Genomic DNA, 23,394 nt, shown 5'->3' on the forward strand with positions numbered 1-23,394 from the left:
AAACAAGCCAGTTCCAGACTGGTGGCGAAGGCAAGCCCCATTTGCTAAGGAATAACGGGGAGCGCATTTTAAGGCTCCCAGCTGTTCCTTTCCAGCTCCATCTTGGACTCAGCTCTGTTTGTATTGGCTGTGGTCTTGGAACCTAGCAAGGTGGGTCGCATCAGCACTGCCACCATTTTCGTTTTCTTTGGTCTCCTCCCCCCTCCCCCAAGTCATAAGTAGGCAGGAAGCGGGGAGAAAATGAATTGCTTTATTCAACGAGTTTATAGCATAAATTACTAAAACGAGTTCCTGTGGTGAACTCAGAGCAGCTTAGCTATGGTTCCCAGGTGGTCTCCCATCCAGGCAACTGTCAGGATCAAATCTGATTAGCTTCCCCAGAAGAACTGTTTCATGTTCTTTCAAATTGTTCTCAGGGTGGAGGGGAGGAGAAAGATAGGCATGGATGGTGAAAGGAAGGAAGGAAGAGCACAGTTTGTTTTTTTCAGGGTGGGTGGGGTTCAGAGTGCACCTAGGGTCTGAGAAAGTTGAACACATGTGTTGTGGACAATCTCACATGGCTGGGACTTGTCCCATTCACAGAAGCTCATGGTGCTTTTGCTATGGAAGGTTAAAATTAAGGTGCCTGGTGGTAAACACAACTTATTTTAGAAGGCCATGCTTTAATTGTACATGCTGTATAAATATGTCAGAAGTTCTTTCCAATAACTAGAAGTAATTGAACAGTAAAGCACACTTAGGCTGCATGCATACACACTATACTTTTAAAGCAACGTGTCCCCCCCCCAAGAGTTCTGGGCATTGTAGTTTGCCCTCACACAGTTACGATTCCCAGCAACTCTTAGCAAACTACAGTGCCCATAATTCTTTGAGGGGGAAACTGCTTCAAATGTGCTTTAAAGGTATAGAGTGTACGCAGCCTTAGACTGCAATCTTATACTGTCAGTGGGGGGAACCTTTGGCCATTGAGATGTTGCTGAACTACAACTCTCATCATGCCTGGGCATGGACCATGCTTACTGAGGCTGATAGGAGATGGAGCTCAGCAACATCTGGAGGGCCAAAACTCCTCCACACCTGTTATACACACTTAATTTGGCATACGTCCCATTGAACTCAGGGTGGCTCAGTAGAAATGCATAGGATTGCACTGTCCATGTGCTTTAAATGCAGTCAATTTTTTTTACTGGAGAACTGTTTCATTGAATACTTGTAAATATTTTAAGACTGGGAAATTCAGTGGCTTTGTTCAGATGCAACATTAAATTGTGATCTAGCACTATGTGAATGAGCCTGACCTCCCCTCTGATTTGTTCCCTCTCATCCTCTCAAGAAGGCAAATTTGGATCTTTTAGTTAAAGCAAAAGTAAAAGCTTCTAAGCATCTCCTCCTGCTACTGACTGCGGTAGGAGGAGAGGAAAGTGAGAGACCATGCAAGCCCAGGAGAAATTTAGGCTCATTCATGGTTTAGTGTTGTATCTGAACATGAACATTCACATACACTTCCCATGCTTGTTTAAATGGGGGTGGTGGGGAAGAGCTGGAAACTGCCACCATGTTGGTTTTTGGCATACCCAAAGAGCTCTTGCATGAAAAGTTAAAGGAAAAAGCCTTCAGTGTAACACACTGGAGCTCTGGAAGTTTTCTTCTAAGTGAATGCTTACTGTTTTTCTTTCTCCTCCTCACCTGCAGCTACCAATCAAAGCTAGTCAACAGAATACCCACACCAAAGTCAGCACGGAACATAACAAGGAATGTCTCATCAATATTTCAAAGTACAAGTTTTCCTTGGTCATCAGTGGCCTCACCAATATATTAAAAAATGTTAACAATATGGTAAGTGCTATCCTCTTGCCCTTAATAGGCTTATTTTAGGTGGGGAAAGCATGAAATGAAGGAACCTTAGGTTGGGAAAGGAATATGTGTGTTTTCTTGCCCAGTTACCAGTGGATATTGGATGCCAGTGGTTCCGTTGGTACTTGGTAAACACACTGATATATTGATTTCCTATATCCAGTGCTTTTGATTAAAAATGCTCCTCTCCCTTGTTCGAAATAGCAAGCTTCTTTAAAACAAGATCAAGCTAGATAAGTCCTATCTTATGTGTAACCAGGACAAATGATATTGGCCCAGTTTGGACAATTGCAGCTTATGAAGCCAAGATCTGCACAGACATGGGAACCCTTTGCATGAGCTGTGGTTAAAACAGGAAGCCTCTAACTAGCCATGCATTCCCATTACATTTGGAACAAACCAGGTTTTTGGACCATGGTCTTAAATTGATTATTTTAGGTAATTCTGAAACTGGTGACCATAGTTTCCAGTATGGACAAAACAGGAAATTGTGGTTAATTAGAGACATCCTGATTCAGTTGCAGATTGCAGTGGCTTTTGGGTTGGCGTAAAAAGCCAAGCACGGCCTTTGTTTGCTATTGTCTGTGTGAAGGGGCAAGCTATGGCACACATTAAGGGGTTTAGTGAACATGGTGAGGCCTGAATAATAGGATGCCATTCACCTTTCCATGTTCAGTCTTGTATCTGTTGGGAGTTAGCTCAAAGTTTTAACATCATTCAACCTCCCTGCCACCCACCCACTGTCTAGTCCTGAGGGATATGCCCTTTAATTTTAACTGAAAAGCAGGGATCATTATAGATGCTCTCTGGCGTAGACCATGCTTGCTGGGGCTGATAGGAAATGTAGTTCAGCAACATCTGGAGGGCTAGATGTTGCACTAGGGAACGGATGCCTCCTCGTTTTATCTCTCTTCTGAATGTTGTGGGTTTGACTGGTTTGCATACCCCAAAGTCCAAGTTCTGTTCCCAAGGTAATCTGAATCCTGTGTTTGGAATAAAACCTGTATACATAGGGGTTTCATGTGCTTTAGGATGGTTTTACAGAGAACATGACTGGGTCAGGAGAGCAAAGGGAATGAGGAAGGTATAGAGAAGACCTGTGTTTAAGCTGTGAAGCCCTGTTTGATTTCTGTGCCTTCCCCAAATGTAGCTCTCCACCTTCCCCCCACCCAATGAGGAGAAGTGGTAGCACAGTGGATAAGGCCTTTCTGGTCCTGGCATCCTGGTTATGCAGTGTCCTCCCCAGGGAGGATTGTCTTGCCCCCCGCCTACAATATTTTTTGCTAATCACATCTCTCCTGATTTTTTTGTCAATTATATTTGCCGACTTGGTGCAGATTTTTATATTCTAGTACAGGTAGTGACCATTTTGGGTTGGGGTCTGTTCCTCGCCCCTGCATGTGACCCTGTCCCCCACATTCTGCCCTCTTCCGGGTCCAAAATCACCCACGTGTCAGTGGCCACACATCAATTGGACACACACAAAATGGTCGCTGTCTGAGTACAAATACTATTTGTCAATTTTGGGGTTGTATTTTCTGATTCTAAGTTTGCAACTGTCCAGCGACCTTGGTTGATGGGTGGTATAGAAATGTCTTGATTGAATAAATTAACCTCAAGGGCTCCAGATCTTGCTGAAGTTCTCAAGAAACAAAATAATTTACTGGTCTCCTGATGCTCATCTGGGAAGCATTGGATTGCATCCAGCTAATTTATTCTCAGAGTAGGCCCCCTGAAATTTATAGGCCAACGTTAGTCATGCACATTAATTTAAACGGGTCTACTCTGAGTAGGACTAACATTGAATGCAACCTGTTGGGTGGTTTTCAGCTAAGTTTTACTCAGAGTAGACCCACTGAATTCAATGGCCATGACTAAGTTAATTTCAGTGGGTCTACTTAGCTGAATACCACCCACTGTGTGGGATGATGGGAAGCAAATCCATTTTTGTAATGAGAACTTAATTGGTTTCCTGTGTTCTACCTCCCCCACCCCAGAGAATATTTGGAGAAGCTGCTGAAAAGAATTTGTATCTTTCTCAGCTGATTATATTGGATACACTGGAAAAATGTCTTGCTGGGGTGAGTAGCCTGCTTAACATTAGTTGCCTTTGCAAATTCTACATAGACAATCTAACTGTGAAGATGTGTGAAATGTCTGTCTTCTGAAATAGTCATGTTCTTGATGATAATATGTCAGATTTGTAGAAAGTCACTCCCCTGTTATGCTTGAGAGGTTGCCTCCAAATGCACTTGAACTATGGTGTGTTTTAACTTCTTTACGTGTGGATCTACATACCAAATGAATTTAATAAAAATAATATAGAAGTGACTTCCAGGCAATCAGGGATTTTTTGTAAACGGACAGTTTCAAACTGTTGCAGTGCTACAAGCAACTGTCTAGAAAATGTAGACAAGTGGGCTAATAGCATTTTTGTGGCAGCAATTTGCAGGGTAGAGAGCCAAGTCTGCAGCTGATTGCTGATATTTGTTTGCCTTTTTGCTGAATGCATCAGGAAATGGATGCAACTTTCTTTGTAACTAATTCCTGTATGCATGTGCTTTTTTTAATGTGACTAATTCTGGAAAGGAAAATAATATTGGACTTGAAAAGCAAACTTAAAGATTTTGGTATCTTTGGCTCTAAATATTGCATCAAAAAAGGGTTTGATGCAGCTTGATATACGAAAAAGAAAAAAGAAGGAACTTTTTGTGTTTACTTGTGGCTCAGCCAGTGCAAAGAGATAAGACTTTTTCCACTTTAAAAGTTAATTTTTTAAAACATAAGTCCACCTGAGCTCTCCTGTGGTTTTCTTTCAGTTTGGCTTAGTTTTGTACACAGATAAATTGAGCTTACTCTCTGGCTGCTAAAGATGACTTTTGCAGGTGCTTCCTAGTTTACATTAGTTAACTTTGTCTAAACTTCCAGTGGGAATGCAGTACTGAGGTTTCCAGAAAAGTGATCCTATTTTCACTTTACTTTGTTCCTGGAGTCTCTCTGCTTTTTCCCTCTTTTGCAACCTTGGGAATGCAGTTAGTGGTTTAGCCCTTTCTGCAAAGCTGTAAAGCCAAACTTGGGCTCTGGTGAAATCTAAGAGTCTTTGTTTATTCCTGAGGGTTTCCTTCACACAGTTCCAAGCTTACTGTAATGTGATCAGCTGTAAGCTGCTTGTGATTCCCCATACTGGTTTTAAAAGATCGCTTTCCAAGCCATTGCAGACGGAATAGTTCATGGCTTGTCATTTGACACCTGTGTAAACATACTTGCAGACAATCTATAAATGTCGTCATGAGACCCGTAGCATGTTCCTATCCTTCTCTGAGCAGCAGAGCATTGGATCGAGCATGCAACTCCCCTTCTCTGGATCGTGCACAAGGCTCACCCATTAGGCAAGGTGATCCCTTTGCCTCAGGTAGTGGATCGGTCTCGTGTGCCCTCCTTCCCACTGCCCCCCTCTATAGCCTCTGCTGGCCTGCAGAGGCTGTCTGGGTCAATGGCTATGACTGTTGCAGAGGTACTTGTTAAGGACCGTTCAGGCCACTTGCCTGTGCCTCCATCTGAAGAAGGGTCCTTGCTCACAGCAAGGTGTGATGGGCAAGATGGAGCTGCAGGACATCTATTTAAAATTGCATAGTTTTACGACAGGGGAAAAAAATAAAACCACTAAACAATAACAAAGTACAGTTAAAATCGATAGAAAACGTTAAACTATGGAGCTAAAATAACTTTAAAAGTCTTTAGCTTGGCATCTCAACTAAGATATAGGGGTGCTACCACTGAAAAGACCCTTTTCCTGGTTGCTCCCCACCGTTAATTGCTGATAGGCGGAAAAGGGTTTCTGATGCAGATTTTGAGACACAGGCAGGTTCAAGAGGAGAAAGGCGGCCAAGGAAAAGGATAGAGAGCTGCTTCTGCAGGGACATAACAAAAGGATAGCAGCAACCTTTTCCCCAGCCACATTAAGGGCTCCTCAAGGGTCATTATAACACCCTGCTGTAAGTTATTGTGACAGATGTGGCTGGTTCATGTGCAGCATTTTCCCACAGCCTGGCGAGATGTGTCTCATGAGTTCAAACACACACATCTTGTTTACAAAATACTGTGATAGCTTGGGAGTGGAGCAGATTTCCTGGGTTACTAACAATGGGGGAAGAGAACTGTGAAAATGCTTCAGGCAGGCAGTCACTTACAAACTGTCCTCCTAGCAACCAAAGGACACTATGAGGCTCGATGAGACGATGCTGGTCAAGCAGTTGTTGCCGGAGATCTGTCACTTTATCCACACCTACCGCGAAGGGAATCAACACGCAGCAGAGCTTCGCAATTCTGCCTCTGGAGTTCTCTTTTCTCTCAGCTGCAACAATTTCAATGCCGTCTTCAGCCGCATCTCCACCAGGTGAGTGAGTGAAAGATGCTACTTTCCCCATCGTTCCTGGAAGGCCCATTTAATAAATAATAATTTTATTATTTATACCCCACCCATCTGGCTGGGTTTCCCCGGCCACTCCCCATTTAAAATATTGTCAATTTTTTCTGACCCCAGTCAGCCTCTAAATGTCAATACATCTCAAGGAAGGTTAAAATCAGTGTGGTTGATTGAGCTTCTGAGTGTCAAGTCTCTTCTGACCTAGTATAGTCTATTTCTACACCTTCCTTCTGCTTGTGGGCTGTTGGGTCATCTCTCTGAACGCAGGTGTATGTTAATACAGTGGTACCTCAAGTTACAAATGCCTCAGGTTACAAACGCTTCAGGTTACAAACTCCGCTAACCTGGAAGAGTTACCTCAAGTTTAGAACTTTGCCCCAGGATGAGAAAGGAAATCGTGTGCCGGCAGCACAGCGGCAGCAAGAGGCCCCATTAGCGAAAGCACGCCTCTAGTTAAGAACAGTTTCAGGTTAAGAACGGACCTACGGAACGAATTAAGTTTGTACCGAGAGGTACCACTGTAATTTTGATTCATTTAGAAGGCTCTGCATCAAGTCAGACCTAAAGAATTGGAAACCAAACAAGCTGAAGATGGATATTTCATTAGTCGTCTTCTTTCTTTGGCGATCACTCATAGCTGAGTAAGATTGTCTTCCATAAACACAGTTTTAACAATGAGTCCGTAAGTGACTGTGGAGGCCAATTCTGGATCCACACGTCCTTCCACAGTGGGGACTTTGGTTTCCGGATGGGAGTTGATCACGGTGTGGATTTGTCAACCGTGCCTTCCTCTTAGCACGTTTCTCCCTTGCATCTTGAGCACGAGTGTCTTCAAAGCCCATAACACCTTTGGTAAAGGCTGTTCTCCAACTGGAGCGCTTGCGGGCCAGTGTTTCCCAGTTGTTGGTGTTTATACAACATTTTAAAAAATTTGCCTTGAGACTGTCTTTAAACCTCTTTTGTTGACCACCAGCATTACGCTTTCCATTTTTAAGTTTGGAATAGAGTAGTTGCTTTGGAAGATGATCATCAGGCATCCGCACTACATGACCAGTCCAACGAAGTTGATGTTGAAGAACCATTGCTTCAACACTGGTGATCTTTGCTTCTTCCAGTACACTGGTATTAGTTCTCCTATCTTCCCAAGTGATGTAATGTTTCATAGGGGGACAGATTAGAGCTCTGTGGTAGCATGGTTCAAGCCCTGACATAAGATAATTTTCCTGCTCAAGACCCTCAAGAACTGCTGCCGCTCAGAGGAGACAATGCTGGTCTAATTGGGCAAATCATTTAAGGTATAAGGCAGCTTCCTGTGTTCCCCTATGTGAATTTTGGATCCAGAAGTGGAGAGCATAGGAGCAACATCAGCATCTAGTGAACAGGTAGAAAGTCCTGCAGTTAAAGGGTACCTCAACTAAATTTTAAGGGCCTTTTCATAACCTCTGTTCCAAGGAGTTGTTCTTGGCAGCCAGCTCTGGAGGATGTGGGTTTTCTCTTTTTTGCTAAATGGCTTGATGGAGAGTAGTTGCATACAGAACGGGAGACACTGCATTTCCTTTATGGGGAATAGTCAGAAACAATTAAATAAAAACCTCTCCTTGAACTAACTTCTGAGTGTTGTTTGGTCTCATATTTCCTGTTCTTGGCTGCATGGACCTGGGAGGGGACCATGAAAGAGAGAAATCATTTCAAATGATGTTCTTGCTCAGAAATTAATTTAAACATTTGGCCATTCATTGTTTGTCCCCATGGGTTATTTTGCTGGGGCGGCGGCGGCGGGGTGTTTAGTGGTGCAGGCTTAGTGTTGTGGGTCCTGTGACCCATGCTTTTGAATTCCTGGCACATTCCCATGTCATGCCAGAGTTAAGTCTTTCTCCACATAGATGAAATGAAGAGCTCCCTTGCTGGTTGGCGCTGGAAGTTACGTATCATGTCGCGCACACATATCTGTAGATTTAAGACCGAGCAAAGCAGTTTCTCAGCTTGCGTTCAACACATGATTTTGATATTAGTTGCATGTGGGCCAAAGTGCTGAATCACCAAGTGTGTGGTGTGGGTGGGAGAAGAATTTGTGAGATGCACTTAAGACTTCATGGCTAATTGAATTCATTAGGGTCAAGGCAAAGGAGGGCAGTGAGGCGCCATGGGGTTGGTTTGTTTTTTGACAGAATGGGCTGTGAAGCTGCGAATAACTTCACATTCAGCTCAGATCTATGCTTATGTGAAGTCCTCTAGCATATCGAGGTGGACTTCAAATGCACATGGACATGTGGCCCCTCAGGCTCATGCATTAAAAAATTAGTAACACAATTTGGTAAATTAATAACATGATTTGGTGATTAGCTAGCACAGACTTGCCTATTCTGCTTTTGTCCCCTGGCCTCATAAAATGAAAGCCTGTTTCAGGCACTTAATGCACTGGTGATTTTTATGCATGGCCAAGAGGGAGTGGGTATGTGCTCCCACATGTTTAATGTTAGATGTAAACCCTATCTGTGGAGACCTATCTTGCATGATTTCTGCACCTTAAGAAGGGGGCAAGGGAGGCGACAGGAATCTGGATTTAAGTGTGTAGGCAGCACCTTCCTCACATCATGCAATATCCGAGGTGATATGGTCTTAACCTGACCATGTCAATGTCAAAAGGGGGGAAAAAATCAAAATAGTTCTGTGGAATCCCCGTACTTTTAACATGGTTTTATTTCTTGTGGGCCGCTCTGAGAACTCTGCTCTCAGGTAAACTATAAATCCTATCACACAGCTAAGGAAATAAAATTAATGGTCAGTGTGGAAATTGAATGAAAAGGAAGTGTTGGCAAGTTCTGAATCTTTAAAATCCAAAGCATGGCTGTGTCGCCTTTGTGCATTTGACCAATTCTGGTTGTCCTAAACACCTGAGTGCATTATCATTTCACATTGTCCCCTCTCCCTTCATTATGTCAAAAGTCCATCCATTTTGAGAAGCTGCTTGTTTTTTGCAGATTGCAGGAATTGACTGTGTGCTCTGAAGACAATGCTGATGTTCATGACATTGAACTCTTACAGTACATCAGTGTCGACTGTGCTAAACTAAAGCGTATACTGCAAGGTAAGTGGGTCTTGCTCCTAAGTATATGTCCTTAAGGACAGGGTGCTACTGTTCCTCCTATTGATCTAGCTCAGTGATGGCCAAACTTGGCCCTCCAGCTGTTTTGGGACTACAGTTCCCATCATCCCTGACCACTGGTCCTGTTAGCTAGGGATGATGGGAGTTGTAGTCCAAAAACAGCTGGAGGGCCAAGTTTGGGAAACACTGATCTAGCTTGACTAATAATTGCCTGTGCATAAGCATTGTGTAGATGTTGTTTGTGGTTTGTTGAAATATGAGCTGTGCCAAAGCACCAAGGCAATTTACAATTAAAATATTAACACAAACAAATGGTGCGAAATATTCTCAGGCCTGTTTCAGCAGCTGTTGGTACTATCACCTTTGCTTTAGTCACCCTGGCTTCTGCCTTCCTTCAGGTCACACAGTTTTTAGTTTCTATTACCTGGGGGTGGGGATGTTTGTTGTAATCTATTTCTGTATTGCTTTTCTATTATTTGTTTGTTTTATTTTTATTTGACAGAATTCATATGCCACTTGATTTGTAAGAAAACCTCTAAGTGGTTTGCAGAAACCTAAAAGTGGTTTACAAATAATCTTTGCTAGCCTCCCTATAGCTGCTGCTTGCACATGAGGGAGAAAATTTGCAGGTAACTATGATACCTGCAAATTTGTCTGTGCTGGGTAGGTAGTGGTTTTGAGGATGCATCAAGAATATGGCACAAAGGCAAGTGCCATGATTCCAGTAAAATATGCATTCTCTCTCTCTTTTGCCACCTCCTGGCTCCTCATGATTTCAGTTTTTACTTTTTCAGTCAGTTTGGCCCTGATTTTTACTTTTGAAAGTTGATAGATATGTTAGTAGTATTACTCTCCTGTTAACAGCTGGCTGGAGTTGGGGAGATTCTTGGACTGAGATGAAAAAGAAGTCTACTCCCGGCTGAGGTGCAGTTCAGAAGTTTCCTGGCTGCTGCTTTTGTTATTAAAGTTTATTACTTTTTTTCCACCCCACCTTTTCATTTTTTGTGCTCAAGGTGGCTTGCAGCAAATTAAAACATCAATAAAATAAAATAAATCTCAAACACAGAGGAATAAAACAACGGATAAAACACATGTTTAAGGAAATTAAAAACTAGCTGATTTCAAGGACCTCATGTTTGCAAACGAACAAACAAAACACCCACGATCTTCACATAGAGATGGAAGGCCATCATTACAAGTGGGAGGAAGAGAGAGGGTTTCGCAGCAATACCGGTTCCATAACGGAGGCACCATCACAACCCCCCCCCCACAACCCCACTCAAATACATTTCAGATATTGGAGGGATGTTAAGGAGTCTATCTAGGAGATCTTAATGTACAAACATTGACCCCTCCCCACCACAATGGTCTCCATAAGAATAGTCAAGTACAGTGGTACCTCTGGCTACGTACTTAATTCGTTCCAGAGGTCCGTTCTTAACTGAAACTGCTCTTAACCTGAAGCACCACTTTAAATAATGGGGCCTCCCTCTGCCGCCGCACCACTGGAGTACGATTTCTGTTCTCATCCTGAAGCAAAGTTCATAACCTGAGGTACTATGGGTTAGCGGAGTCTGTAACCTGAAGCATATGTAACCTGAAGCGTATGTAACCCAAGGTACCACTGTACTGTAATTTCTTTCAGTAGTTCAAGATACTGATTCGAAGCAGTGTTAGTCGCCATTTGAGGGGGGGGAGGGGGTCAGCAACACTTTTTTTTTGTTAAGCATGAACTAATACACAATACACATTGTTAATATCACATTTTAACAGAAATTGTTAATAGATGTTTAACTTGGTGCGTACAATAAAAATATTTGTACCGTACTTCAGTTTTCAAAACACGTTACTCTTTATTGTTAAACACCTTAACCTATTGTCTATCCATAACATATACTTCAAGGCTTCTAAGCACATACATTTCAGTAATCCTTGAGTGTCAGCCAGGTGCAAAATATTGTACCTAGACCTTTTGAGGTGCTCGCAAATGGAGAATCTTTAGGTGCAAAATGTGCCCGGTGCTCTGCTAATTCCGAACCCTGATTGGAAGTATAAAAATAATGGGCCATGATGCAGCAGTTGCTACTAGGGTGGCTGTTTAGGTGATTCTCAGACAGTTTTCGTAGCATTATTGTCATCTTGCACATTGTACAAGTAGATTTTTTTTTCTTGTTTTCACAGAAACGGCCTTTAAATTTAAAGCCCTCAAGAAAGTAGCACAACTGGCAGTTATCAACAGTCTTGAAAAGGTAAGTTTCCTCCTGGCTTGTAAGTCTTCAGAAGCTGCAAGAGTGTAGGTGTCTGCTCATAGGTTGTTGTGGGTTTTTGTGGTACTGGAGTGCACACCCAGTACTCTTTCTGCTGGAAGGAGAGAGCCAAAACCAGGCCATGCAAAACTATCGAAAAACCTTCGCTTTTTGTTTCTCAGAAGAGCATCCCCGCAGCTGGATCACACTAAGGACTCTCCTAGTCTGTTTTCCTCTTTGTCAGCAATAACCATCCAAATACCTCTTCAGAGAAGCCCACAAGAAGGGCATGGACATAATAGTCTTCTCCTGGTATTATTCCCTAAGCAACTGGTATTCAGAAGCATAGAGTCTCTTATCTTTGAGTTAGCATACAGCCATTGTGGCTAGTAGGTATTGATAGCCATATTCTCCATGAATTTTGTCTGCAGCTCAGTTTCAGAGCATCTGCTTTGCATGCAGGTACACTCCCCAGCATCTCCAGGTAGGGCCGCACAAGACCATGTGGTCTGTAGCGAGTGAAGTGGCTCTGAGAGCTTTGCCAGATAAAACTGGAAAGGTGACGACTGTATCACTCATCACCATTGCTCCTGAACAAAATAAATTCCCTGAACTAACTGTGCTTTTATATTCCACAGGCATTTTGGAACTGGGTGGAAAACTATCCGGACGAGTTTACTAAGCTGTACCAGACACCGCAGACAGATCTGGCGGGTAAGGCATCAACAGAAGTTGGATTATGTACCTTATAAACTGGTGTGGGGTCTCTCCAGTTAACCACTATTTGCCTCAACTGTTGCCTGATTTCAGAGGTCACCCACTTCAGTACGGAGGAGAAGTTGCACTCCTCCTTTTTCCAATCCAGCAGATTGAGGGCAGGTCTATATTGCTGGCAAACTTCAGTGGTCGACTTATTTCCTGCAAAATCCCCTTGGGTCCTAGGGTTCTTCCTGTAGCAGAAAATGTCTGTATATGCAGAAAGCTAATATATGAAAGGGAATAGGAATTCTTGATATGTAGCTTGATATTCGGGGAGTTCCTTATGAGGAGAGCATTCAAGTCTGCTTTTGTGATCTGAAGCTTGAAATGTCCAAGGAGAGTTGTACCATGTGTTTGGTTAAATATCTAGCCTGCCCGTGATAGAACATGGTCAGATACTCGTTTCTGTATTAAAAACATTGCTGAAATGAAATCCTACATTTGACAATGAATAAGCACATAAGAAGAGCCTCCTGGGTCAGGCAAATGGCCCACCTAGACCAGCATCCTCTTCTCACAGTGGCCAGGTGCCTGTGGGAAACCTTTTGAGCAGGACCTGAGCGCCACAACCCTGTCCCCACTTGCATTTCCCAGCTACAGTGGTACCTCAGGTTAAGAACTTAATTCGTCCAGAGGACTGTTCTTAACCTGAAACCGTTCTTAACCTGAGGTACCACTTTAGCTAATGGGGCCTCCTGCTGTTGCCACGCCGCCAGAGCACAATTTCTGTTCTCATCCTGAGGTAAAGTTTTTAATCCAAGGTACTACTTCCGGGTTAGCGGAGTCTGTAACCCGAAGTGTCTGTAACCCGAGGTACCACTGTACAGTGGTACCTCGGGTTACATACGCTTCAGGTTACAGACTCCGCTAACCCAAAAATAGTGATTCAAGTTAAGAACTTTGCTTCTGGATAAGAACAGAAATCGTGCTCCGGCGGCACTTCAGCAGTAGGAGGCCCCATTAGCTAAAGTGGTGCTTCAGTTAAGAACAGCTTCAGGTTAAGAACGGACCTCCGGAACGAATTAAGTACTTAACCCGAGGTACCACTGTACTGGTATTGAGAAGCATACTGCCTCCAACTTGGGGTGTTTTCCCTTTCAACAGCAGTGTTATCGCAGTGCTATGAAATACCATTCCTGTGGTAAACATGGGAGGTATTTCAGCTTTTGCACCTCACCCTACCCGGAAGTAACTGCATGTGTTGTCTCCTCCTCCCTCCTTCACAGATTGCGCAGAGAAGCTGTTCGATTTGGTGGATGGATTTGCCGAAAGCACAAAACGCAAGGCGGCTGTTTGGCCCTTGCAAATAATCCTCCTCGTCCTGTGTCCAGAAATCATCCAAAACATTAACAAGGATGGGGTGGAGGAGAACAAAATAAACAAGGTAAAGGGAGCTGCAATACCATCTCTGACTGGTGCCAGTCCGGCTTTCATATATGCATATAGATGATTTAAAAACAAATAAATAAGCAAGCATGTTGATTAAGAGGCTGGACTGGAACTTCTCTCTCTCGTTACATGCAAAGAATTTGCATATGATTCTTCCTTGAATCTAAGAGCTTGAATACTTAAAAGCCTTTTGCTTCATTATTCTCCCTTTTTAAATTTTCCTGCAACTAGGAAAAATATCCCACTTTGCTGATCTAGTACTGGTGTCTGAGAGACCCCAGTTGAGTCACGGTTTTTAAAATCTAATGAGATGCTTTAAAATCTTTGTTGGGACTTCTGTCTTTTCCTAATGGAAGGAGTGCTCCCCGAAAGAAGAAAATTTCCTAGCGCGTAGCAAAGTAGCACATGGGAGAGAATGCTAGGCTAGAAACCTTTGCTCTGACATTCTAGTTCTCTGTGTGCAGGGAACATTATCCATGAAGGGACATTCTGCCCTCTCAGCCTTCTGAAGTGGGTAAAGTCCAGACACAGATTGACTGTCTTGGTGAGAACTAGGTTGTAGACAGTGGCGTCAGTTTTGTGTGTGCTTAATTTTTTTTTTGTTAAGGATTATTCCTTCTAGTACTGTGGCATAATAATATAAAGATGGTTCTAGGCATTGGTTATGGTCTTAATATGATAAAGCACAGACTACACAAAAGCTAATGCTGGTTCTCATCATCTTCATTTATATGCTGCTTTCCCACATAATACCCGAAGTGGCTGACAAAACCTACAAGCAAATCAACATGCAAGTGCAACAGAAGCAACAATCATTTCACAATGTAATATGCAAATCCACATTAGCAACCAGCATAGGAAAAGTGTTCTAGGTGCCTTCTGCAGCAGGAGCAGCCTTTGCAGGAAGGAGTCAGCCAAGGCCCTGGTCTCTGAGGCCAGGTGGAAGGAAGCCAGACAGAGAAGCAGGAACCGACTCTTGCAGTACTGTCCTCAAGGCAGATCAGTGTCTGATCTGGAATTTGAGCCTTGGTATCTCAGGATGGAGTAATAAGTTCTTTTCTCTTTCTGACCGATTTTGTGTTTTGAATCCTACAGAAGCTATTTTTGGACAACCTCAGGAAGGCACTTTCAGGCCACAGTGGAAGCAGACAGTTGACAGAAAGTGCTGCCATTGCTTGCGTTAAGTTGTGCAAAGCATCGACCTACATCAGCTGGGAAGACAACTCTGTTATTTTCCTTCTAGTTCAATCCATGGTGGTAGATCTGAAGGTAAAAAGATTTTGTAGTGCTGTGTGTGTGTGTATTTCAGTTTAGGATTTTGAACTGTTAAGTGAAACTTTCATGGCTCATCGTTGCAAAGAGCGGTTAAGAGAAGCTTTGCCATGGCTTTGTGTGAGGTCTGAATTCACAACTCCTATTTAACAGAAACTGTTTCCCCTCCCGGGGCTGCTGCACCTGGAAATGGAAGTGAGCTTGAAGCTGTGGGAAGAGATGGAAGCAGAGCCATAGTTTACTTATTGGACACCTAGAAACTCAAACCATGGTGTGGGTTCTAAATTAGAGTTGGCACAAACTGTTGCTTGATGTGATGACAGAATTGAGCTACAGTTTGATTGGTCAGGGTGTGCTATTTTGTGCATATACAGGATTTTTTGTAAAATAATATCTAGGCAAAGAATTCTGCCCTACTGATAAAATCAAAAGTTGGTTGGGGGGGACTGAGAGTTGGCCATAGACCGAAACTCTCACTTTAGCATTGAGCAGGCTTGACCAAACTCTTTCAGCTACATAAACATCTCTCTCGCTGGACACCATGTGTATGGTGGTGTAGGGGAGATAGTGGGTGGTATTCAACAAATTTTTACTCACAATAAACATATTGAAATTAGTGATCATGACTAAGTTACATAGAATAGTTTCAAAGGATCTCTTCTGAGTGAAACCTAGTTGAATGCCACCAAATAACACTTGGAGGCCTCCTGTGTCTTTTACCAGATGGAGAAAGCTGCATAGAAATCCTTAAGAATCTTGGTTGCTTAACAGTCACAACTGAGACTTATGACAGGGCCCTCCAGATGTTGGGATAATGGGAGTTGGAGTCCCACAACATCTGGAGGGCCACAGGTTCCCTATTTCTGGCTCAAGCCACTCAGTGGCATCAGTTGATGTCTGCTTCAAAGAGCAGACCCATTGACTTGACTTCCTTGGCCAATGTACGCCTCCCTCCGTTGCAAGGCATGCTTTTTTCATTAGCGTAAATAAAAGGTTCACTAGTTCCCAAAAGCTTCTTGTTCCTGTTCTTATTGGGGGACAAAAATACTTCCTCAAATAGCCGCTTAATCCTTTAGAAAAGATGGGCTACTTTGCTCTTCTCATTCTCTGAAGAGTAGCCCCGCGGCACGTGCCAACCAAAATAACCGCGGCACATGTTTGTTGGTTTTTCAGAACCTGCTCTTCAATCCTAGCAAGCCGTTCTCAAGAGGCAACCAGAATGCGGACATAGACCTCATGATCGACTGCTTAGTGTCTTGCTTCCGCATCAACCCACACAATAACCAGCACTTCAAGGTGAGGCTTGTGGCTCTGCAGGCACATGCTCTCTAGCCTGAGGCTATTTTTGAGCCGCTGGATATGAAGGATGGATGGGTCAGCAGCGGTTGGGGAGTCATGAATAATAGAGAATTCTGTTTCTCAGCAATTACAGTTTGAGTGTTTTCTAGAAATCTATTTTTAGGTAGCTAGCTTTCAGGATACCTTTCCTGCTGCTCTTTAGTGACTTTCAAGTTTTGAATTGACTGAAGAAGCCCTAGTAATCTTTTATTTTCTTTGGACCCAGTCCACCAAGAACCCCTCCCTTGAAAACCCAACAACATGGGACCACTGTGAGACCAGGCTACCTGAAAGGCTGGCTGCCTCCTTATAGACCTATAAGATCACTTAGAACATCTGGGGAGACTCTACTAGTAGTCCCATGCCTTTCAGAGTATCTATCATTGGGTGGTGACCCCAAAGCCGGCATTTTCTGCTGTTGCTCCTGTACTGTGGAATGCCATTCCCTCTGCTATATACAAAGCAGCCACCACCAGTTGCTTCAGGTGTTCTGTGAAGATATATCTTTTTGTTCAGATTTTTCCTAGCCTGTAAGGTTTGACCCCGCTTTACATGTTTGAATCCTCCATATTTCTGTTTCTATTTGTTTCCATACATTTTCATGGGTTTTTATATTGTTTTGTTGGATTTAGGTTGGGTTTTTGTTTCAGTTATACGTTTTGTTTTCACATGACTTAGATATTTTTTAAATCTTAAGTAGTTTAATTTTTCTTTTAACTAAATAAATAGGTTGCACGGGGAAAGGTGTTCACTTCATTCCTGCAGAAAAGTGTCCTTTAACAAGTCCTGCTCATTTCGATGGCGCTTGTGCTGCAGAGTTTTGTAACCCTTTGACTTCCGGGTTTGTTGCAGAAGGAAACCTTATAAATGTTTCCCTTTCTCTTTTCTAGACTTGCCTGGCACAGAATTCCCCATCAACATTTCATTATGTGCTGGTAAATTCACTCCACCGTATAATCACAAATGTAAGTTATTGAGTTATCAAAAAGATTGGTAATTTGTTCAGAAATGGTAATGATTTGATTAGAAGTGGAGAAGGAGAATGGGACTGGGGGAAGGTGGAGAGCTTACCTCTTGGAGTCACGTGGGCAATTGCATTTCAAGGGTGGAGTATCCCGCAAACCAGCAGAGGCTTTCTAGACATCAGAATCCCATTTCTAATGCCCATCTATTGATACGTTGGCATTCCATCAGCAACTGTAGATGCCAAATGTCCATGATAAGTAGTATCATTGAAAATTGTAAACTGTATATAATAACTTGGGAAAGCCACTGTCCCTTCGCTAGCCTGCCTCACAGGGTTGTTATGAGGATAAAATGGGAAGTGAGCGAATCGTGTCTTCCACTGCGAGTTCCTTGGAGGGAAGGTGGGATAGAAAAGTAATAATATAAATAAATAGTAGACACTTAGCATGGATGGGAAGGTTAGGATTTGGCCCTGAAATTGCATGCTTCCTTCCTTCAGATGTGCAGACACCTCCAATGTTCTTTATCTTGATTTCACATTTATGTCTACATGGATATAAACCGGTTAAGGCAAGCCAGGTGAGGGCCTGACATTTCAAGCTAGCTTCAGAATTAGAGTTTCAAATCCTCCTTCAAAGAAGTCTTCCTGGTTTTCATTAGCCATCTTTAACATCCATGCAGACGCAATGGCAAAACGATGGTCAAGCAATTTGGGGAGAATTCGCCCGAGAGGGAAGGGCTTAGAGAAGGCTGCATGCAATTCCTGTGGTTTGTTCCCAGTCCCTTAGCCGTAGCTGAGAATTGACTAGCATTATGTCCACTGTCTTTTACCAGGCCTCCCTCCACAGCAGCAAGAATGTCTTCCAGATGTTATATATGGGATTACCACCTGGAAGGGTGCTGCATTGCTCAGCACCACTGATTCATCCCCACTGGGAAGGAGGGCGGCAAGGATTCCTATTAGCTACTTCTAGAAACAGCATGAAAACAAAAACTTAACAACTGGAGACAATTGCTACCAAAGCTGTGTTTCTTTAAGCTGCCAATCCGATCAGGGCTTCTTTCCTACTGAAATTGGAAGCGCCCTTCTGCAGGAGACTTTTGCTCATGGTTATTAATGACCGTTGGCTCCCCACTCCTCTGTTTTTCTGAGTTCTGAGAGGCAGACAAAAGCTTTAGGTTCAGCTCTCCACTCAGCCATGAAAGCCTGCTGGGTGACTGTGGGCCAGTCACTACTTCACAGCCTAACCTACCTCACAGGGTGGTTGTGAGGATAAAAAGGAGACGGGCAGAAAAGTGTGCACCCCCTAGAGCTTCCTTGAGAAAAAGTGGGATGTAAATGTAATAGTAACATAAAGAAGAAAATGGGGATCTTCCCTGGAGGCTTTCAAGGGATCGCTGAACATGAGTCAGGGATGCTTTAGGGATGCGATTCGCAGGATCAGGCTGCTGGGTCTGTGTGCCCCATTGAAATCCTTTCTAGGTTTCATTTTGTGTTTGATCTCTGTTGGTATTCTCTCTCCCCACCCCCGGCATTACCTTAGTCTGCACTTGACTGGTGGCCCAAGATTGACGCTGTATACTGTCATTCAGTGGAACTCCGCAGCATGTTTAGTGAAACCCTCCATAAAGCTCTACAAGGTTCTGGCGTGCACACCCCGATTCGCATGACACCGGTAAGGCCCCGCTCCTCATTTTTCAGTTGTCAGATTTTGTTGTTGTTAAAAAAAGGAAGTGTGTTCATTACTTCTCCTTGATGTTCTGTTATATCATAGAAGGTGGTACAAATGCCGCAGTCCTTAAAAGCAGAAGTTCTAACTCTTTCCCCAATGATATTTCTAGCGTCCCAAGCAAATCCCAGGTTTGGATTTGTCCCAAGTCAACCAAGAAGAGAGTTTGGCTAGTGGTACTCTTTACTTCCAAGACCATAGAAAGAAAAGTCAAACACGAGTAGACTTGGCTACTGGAGTGCCTGGGCTTTGGATCCTATGCCATTCCAGAAATATTTGAAGGGTGAAATTTACATGGGACGTGTGGGTCAAAGGAGTACTTCCCACACCAACATTGCCTCCCCCTGCCCCCCTCATTTTTTTGAGTCTTCTGACCCAGGCATAGATAGTGACATGCATATGAAGTGCTTTGAAACTTGTAAAATATACATAAAAATGTAGATCGTAGAAGTGATCCATTGAATGAAAAAAGTTGAATTGGGCCCGGAAACGAATTGGCAGCCAGCTCAGTCAAGCCAGGATGGGTGTAATATGCTGAAACTGTCTTGCCCCAGTGAGCAACCTGGCTGCCAAATTCTGCACCGGCTGAAATTTCCCAGCTGTCTTCAGAGGCAGGCCAAGTGTAACGGGTTGCAGTAATCTAACCTAGAGGTTTACTAAAGCATAGCCAACAATAGTTAGGGTGTTCCTGTTGAGATAGGGGCACAGCTGGGTCGCTGGCTGAAGCTGATGGAAGTTGTCTCACTGGCAGCTGCTCTCCAAGGTCTCAGACAGGGGACCTGCTATGTTAGGTCATTTAACTTGGGGGTTGGGAAACTTGTGACCATCTAGACATTGCTGGACTCCCAGCTCTCATCATCCGCAGCCTGCATGGCCCAATGGTCAAGGGATTATGGGAGTTGAAGTCCAGCAACCTTTGGAGGACCACAGGTTTTTCCATGCTTTCTTTTTAATCAAGAGATGCTAGCAGATTAAACCTAGGGCCTTCTGCATGCTTTGCATGCGTTCTACTGCCAAGCTGTTGCTTTTCCAGCTTTGTCAGCAAATTACAGTGATGTTTTTTCATGGAAGTTTCTTGTGCTGTCAGTTGTTTCGTTGCTCCATATTACAGCATGTCGGCAGTTCAGATCAGTGATAATGTAGGAGTGTAGAAGGAGAATTGGGCTGGGGTGGGGGTTTTTTTTGGCAACAAGAATTATGTATACTATATGCAGAGTGTTTTCTGCGAACAGTGTAGGCTTGTGGTTCTCAGGTTTTGCAGGCATTTGCCTCTGTAGTTCATGCTGGTTCCAATGCCTTGCAGCTTCTTGAATCTCTTTGTATTGTGATAGTAACAGTTGTAACAGTAACTTCATAGGAAGCTGACACAATGGTCCATCCTAGACCAGTATTGTCAACGCTGACAGGCAGCAGCTGTCCTTGATTTCAGGCAGGGGTCTTTTCCAGCCTTATCTGAAGATGTCAGGGATTGCCTCTGGGACTTTCTGCATGCAAAGCAGTCCTTGAGCTACAGCCCTTCCCCAAATAGTGTTCTGTTATCTTCTCTGCTGTTGATCAAAGAAACCCATTCCGCTCTTGCATATGGCTCTCCATAGTCTCCTCTCCCAAAGTTCACTCTTGCTTCTAGAGAGCTGCAGCATCTGGTGGTCCCAGACGGCTTGCCGTAGGGGGATTATGTAGAATTACATTCAGACGATTAGGGCTGCCTTGGCCCTCTTTATTTCAATGAATTCTGCATCTCTGTTGCTACTTGGTAGCTTCACATTGCATCTTTGCTTCTTAATTTGCTACCCACACTTTTTAAAAAAATGAATTAAAACCAGGTGCTGTTATACATAGATATAGCTACACACACACACACACACACACACACACACACACATTCTCGCAGCAGACTTGAGAGTTTGGTTCAGGTGAGGGAATGTGATGTCCCAAGCTGAGTTAAAGGGCCCTTGAGCTGTCAAGCTGTGTTGTCAGATGCAAAGGCGTACCCATACAAACACACCCACTTTGCAGCTGAAACTGTTCCTCACGACTCAGCCATAGCCCTGATAGAGGAAAGAATAAGACTGATTTCTTTGGAAATTTAAGAATCTATGTGTTCATATATGGGGAGGAAAAGAACGAACAGTTGTGCGTTGCAGCTCTGACACTGATTGGCGGCACTTTGTCTTCTGCTTCTTATTTTCTGTTCATATTGGCTGCTGTCGCTCACATGATCAGATGCCAACCAGTCACTGCTATGCATTGCAGTGGGCTTCTGTTGCTGTAAGTATATGACCCATTGTTAACTACCACAGAAAAGCTTTCCCTTATTTCCCTCCGTGACTTTTCTGTGCATAGTTACCACTACAGTCATGTCACTTCATTTCAGTGATTGATTATGTAGCATGCTTTCACCTGTTGGCTGTAATGAAACAATTAAAACCCATTTCACAGACCAGGTGACATGAGCGGTTTTATTCTCTCCATTATTCCCCTGCCCTCGCATCCCTTAATTTATCACAACTTGTTTTCTTAAACATGAAGTGATGCCCTCCTTCAGTATAAACTGCTAGTTCTTTTTTTTTGTTGTTCTTTGACAAATGAGTTAACAGCAAAGATTTTTCCTGGGGCTGGTGTAAGTATAACCATGGTTAGGAGATTGGGAGCCAACCATAGGGCTGTATATTCTCCCTCTTTCAGGAGGAAATTCCTCTTTCCCTGCTTCAACCATGTTTAGAGGATACATCAGTACCGACCTTCACCTTGTTTGTGACAAACTAGGGTTTCAGCATGCAGTTTAATGTCGGTTTCAAATCCTGGGTAGTCCTGACCATGGTTAAGATAAATGCTGAAGTCAGCAGTCAATGCCTTGACTGCAGTTAAGATGTGAGTAGGGAATTGGCTTCTGAAAGTGGAACCGGATGCACTCCCTTTTCTTGTTCAGAGGGAAGCACTATTAAATCTGTACTCTCATTAGATTTCTTTGTGAAAATAGTGTGCAGTTGTAACATCAGCTATCAAATACTAGATTTGAGAACAAATTCGTAAACTTTTTTATTTCTGAGTAACTAAATCCATTATTATTTTTAAAAAGTTTGCAGTTTCACTGAGATGGTTTAGAGGATTTACCCTCAAAGAATGATCAACTCATTCTCTCTGCCCACCTCCCACCTTCATTTAGATAATTTGTTTTTAGGATGTTAATGCATATGATTTTGGTCCTGCTGTTGGGTGTCTTGTGTGTGTAGAAATAGAAAACAATTCATTAACATGAAAACATATTTTGTATTTTATCGCCATTAATATGCATACATTGTTGTGTGCAGATTGGGTTAGGACTGTGCCTGCTTAGTTATCAGTATCATTCTCTGCTAGGAATGAGAATTATTATTATTATTTATTTATTATTTATTTATTTACGGCTATTAGCCCATAAAGTATGTACAAACATAAAAGCACAGTGAGAATACCTGTGCTTGTATTTGTGCATTTCTGCTCCTAAGGTTCAGGACTGCCAAGAATTTCTAATCGTATGGCAAGAGTTGATGTGGTCATGGATTGGAGGGGAGTTTGTAAAGAGAAAGAACCTTGCCACTTGAAGGCCCTCTTGGAAACCTCCTCTGGTTCATAATACCCTGCTTGCCTGAGGCCTAGAAGCTTTAATCCTAAGTAAACTTGGATTCTTAGAGTGACCACTGATTTAATATTTTATGTTCTGCTTTTCCTGGTGATTGTCTAGCTTACATGCAGCCCTGAGTTCCATAGCTTTTGGTCAGTTGCAGACAACCAAGGGAAATACTTTAAAAAATGGCCAGATTTGGATTGAAGCAGTCCATATGTTTGTTTGGTTAGCAAAAACATTCATAGATTTATTTACTCACTTACTTTTTAAAAGAGAGATCAGCCACAATTTTAAATGGGCAGTGGTGTTTTTCTACATTTAGTTCTTCAAGTTTTATTTTCTGTTTTTTAAATATGTGGCAGGGAGGGAATCAGTGTTGAGATGGTTGGGATGTATTGCCAAACTGTGGTTTGGTATGGCATCTGAACTGGCACCCTTCAGCAAATCATGGTTTTTAAGAGCCTGCCAAACCAGGATCTGTTTTTTTGGAACATGTAAGATGGGGAGAGCAGTTTCTCCTTGATTCCATGCTCCTATTTGCCATATTTTGGACATTCAACAGCAAATACAAAAGTCACCCACGCAAGACGGGAAAAGTTTCAGTGTGAAGCTGCTGAGTAGGGCTTCATTTGCTGATTTGTCATTATCTTGAATTGGGGTAAACTGAGACTGGGAGTTGCATGTTCAATGGGGAACGCAAT

The 23,394-nt window shown here is 43.0% G+C and overlaps 2 protein-coding genes across 9 annotated transcripts in view; one reads left to right on the plus strand and one right to left on the minus strand.

Moving 5' to 3' along the window:
• The window catches only part of EVI2A (ecotropic viral integration site 2A), a 259,488-nt gene that overhangs the window by 150,403 nt on the left and 85,691 nt on the right, over nt 1–23,394 (minus strand). The window contains exon 3 of one of the 5 annotated variants that reach the window (XR_014520046.1): nt 10,953–10,983. The exons of the other annotated variants lie outside the window; for them this stretch is intronic. The gene's annotated coding sequence lies outside the window, so the exon portion shown is untranslated. Of the gene's footprint in view, nt 1–10,952; nt 10,984–23,394 lie in introns of those variants that run through there. 5 annotated transcript variants of the gene reach the window in all.
• NF1 (neurofibromin 1) overlaps nt 1–23,394 on the plus strand; it is a 162,502-nt gene that overhangs the window by 6,494 nt on the left and 132,614 nt on the right. For 3 of the 4 annotated variants that reach the window (XM_083479515.1, XM_083479516.1, XM_083479517.1), the window contains exons 2-12: nt 1,693–1,836; nt 3,852–3,935; nt 6,060–6,250; nt 9,262–9,368; nt 11,568–11,635; nt 12,271–12,346; nt 13,618–13,775; nt 14,876–15,049; nt 16,226–16,348; nt 17,281–17,355; nt 18,901–19,032. In XM_083479515.1, coding sequence (XP_083335641.1) covers nt 1,693–1,836; nt 3,852–3,935; nt 6,060–6,250; nt 9,262–9,368; nt 11,568–11,635; nt 12,271–12,346; nt 13,618–13,775; nt 14,876–15,049; nt 16,226–16,348; nt 17,281–17,355; nt 18,901–19,032 — 1,332 coding nt within the window. Of the gene's footprint in view, nt 1–1,692; nt 1,837–3,851; nt 3,936–6,059; nt 6,251–9,261; nt 9,369–11,567; nt 11,636–12,270; nt 12,347–13,617; nt 13,776–14,875; nt 15,050–16,225; nt 16,349–17,280; nt 17,356–18,900; nt 19,033–21,294; nt 21,355–23,394 lie in introns of those variants that run through there. The other variant, XM_083479518.1, reaches the window with a different exon arrangement.

This window comes from Podarcis liolepis, assembly GCF_965112155.1.
Source record: "Podarcis liolepis genome assembly, chromosome: 16".
NCBI classification, from domain to species: domain Eukaryota; kingdom Metazoa; phylum Chordata; class Lepidosauria; order Squamata; family Lacertidae; genus Podarcis; species Podarcis liolepis.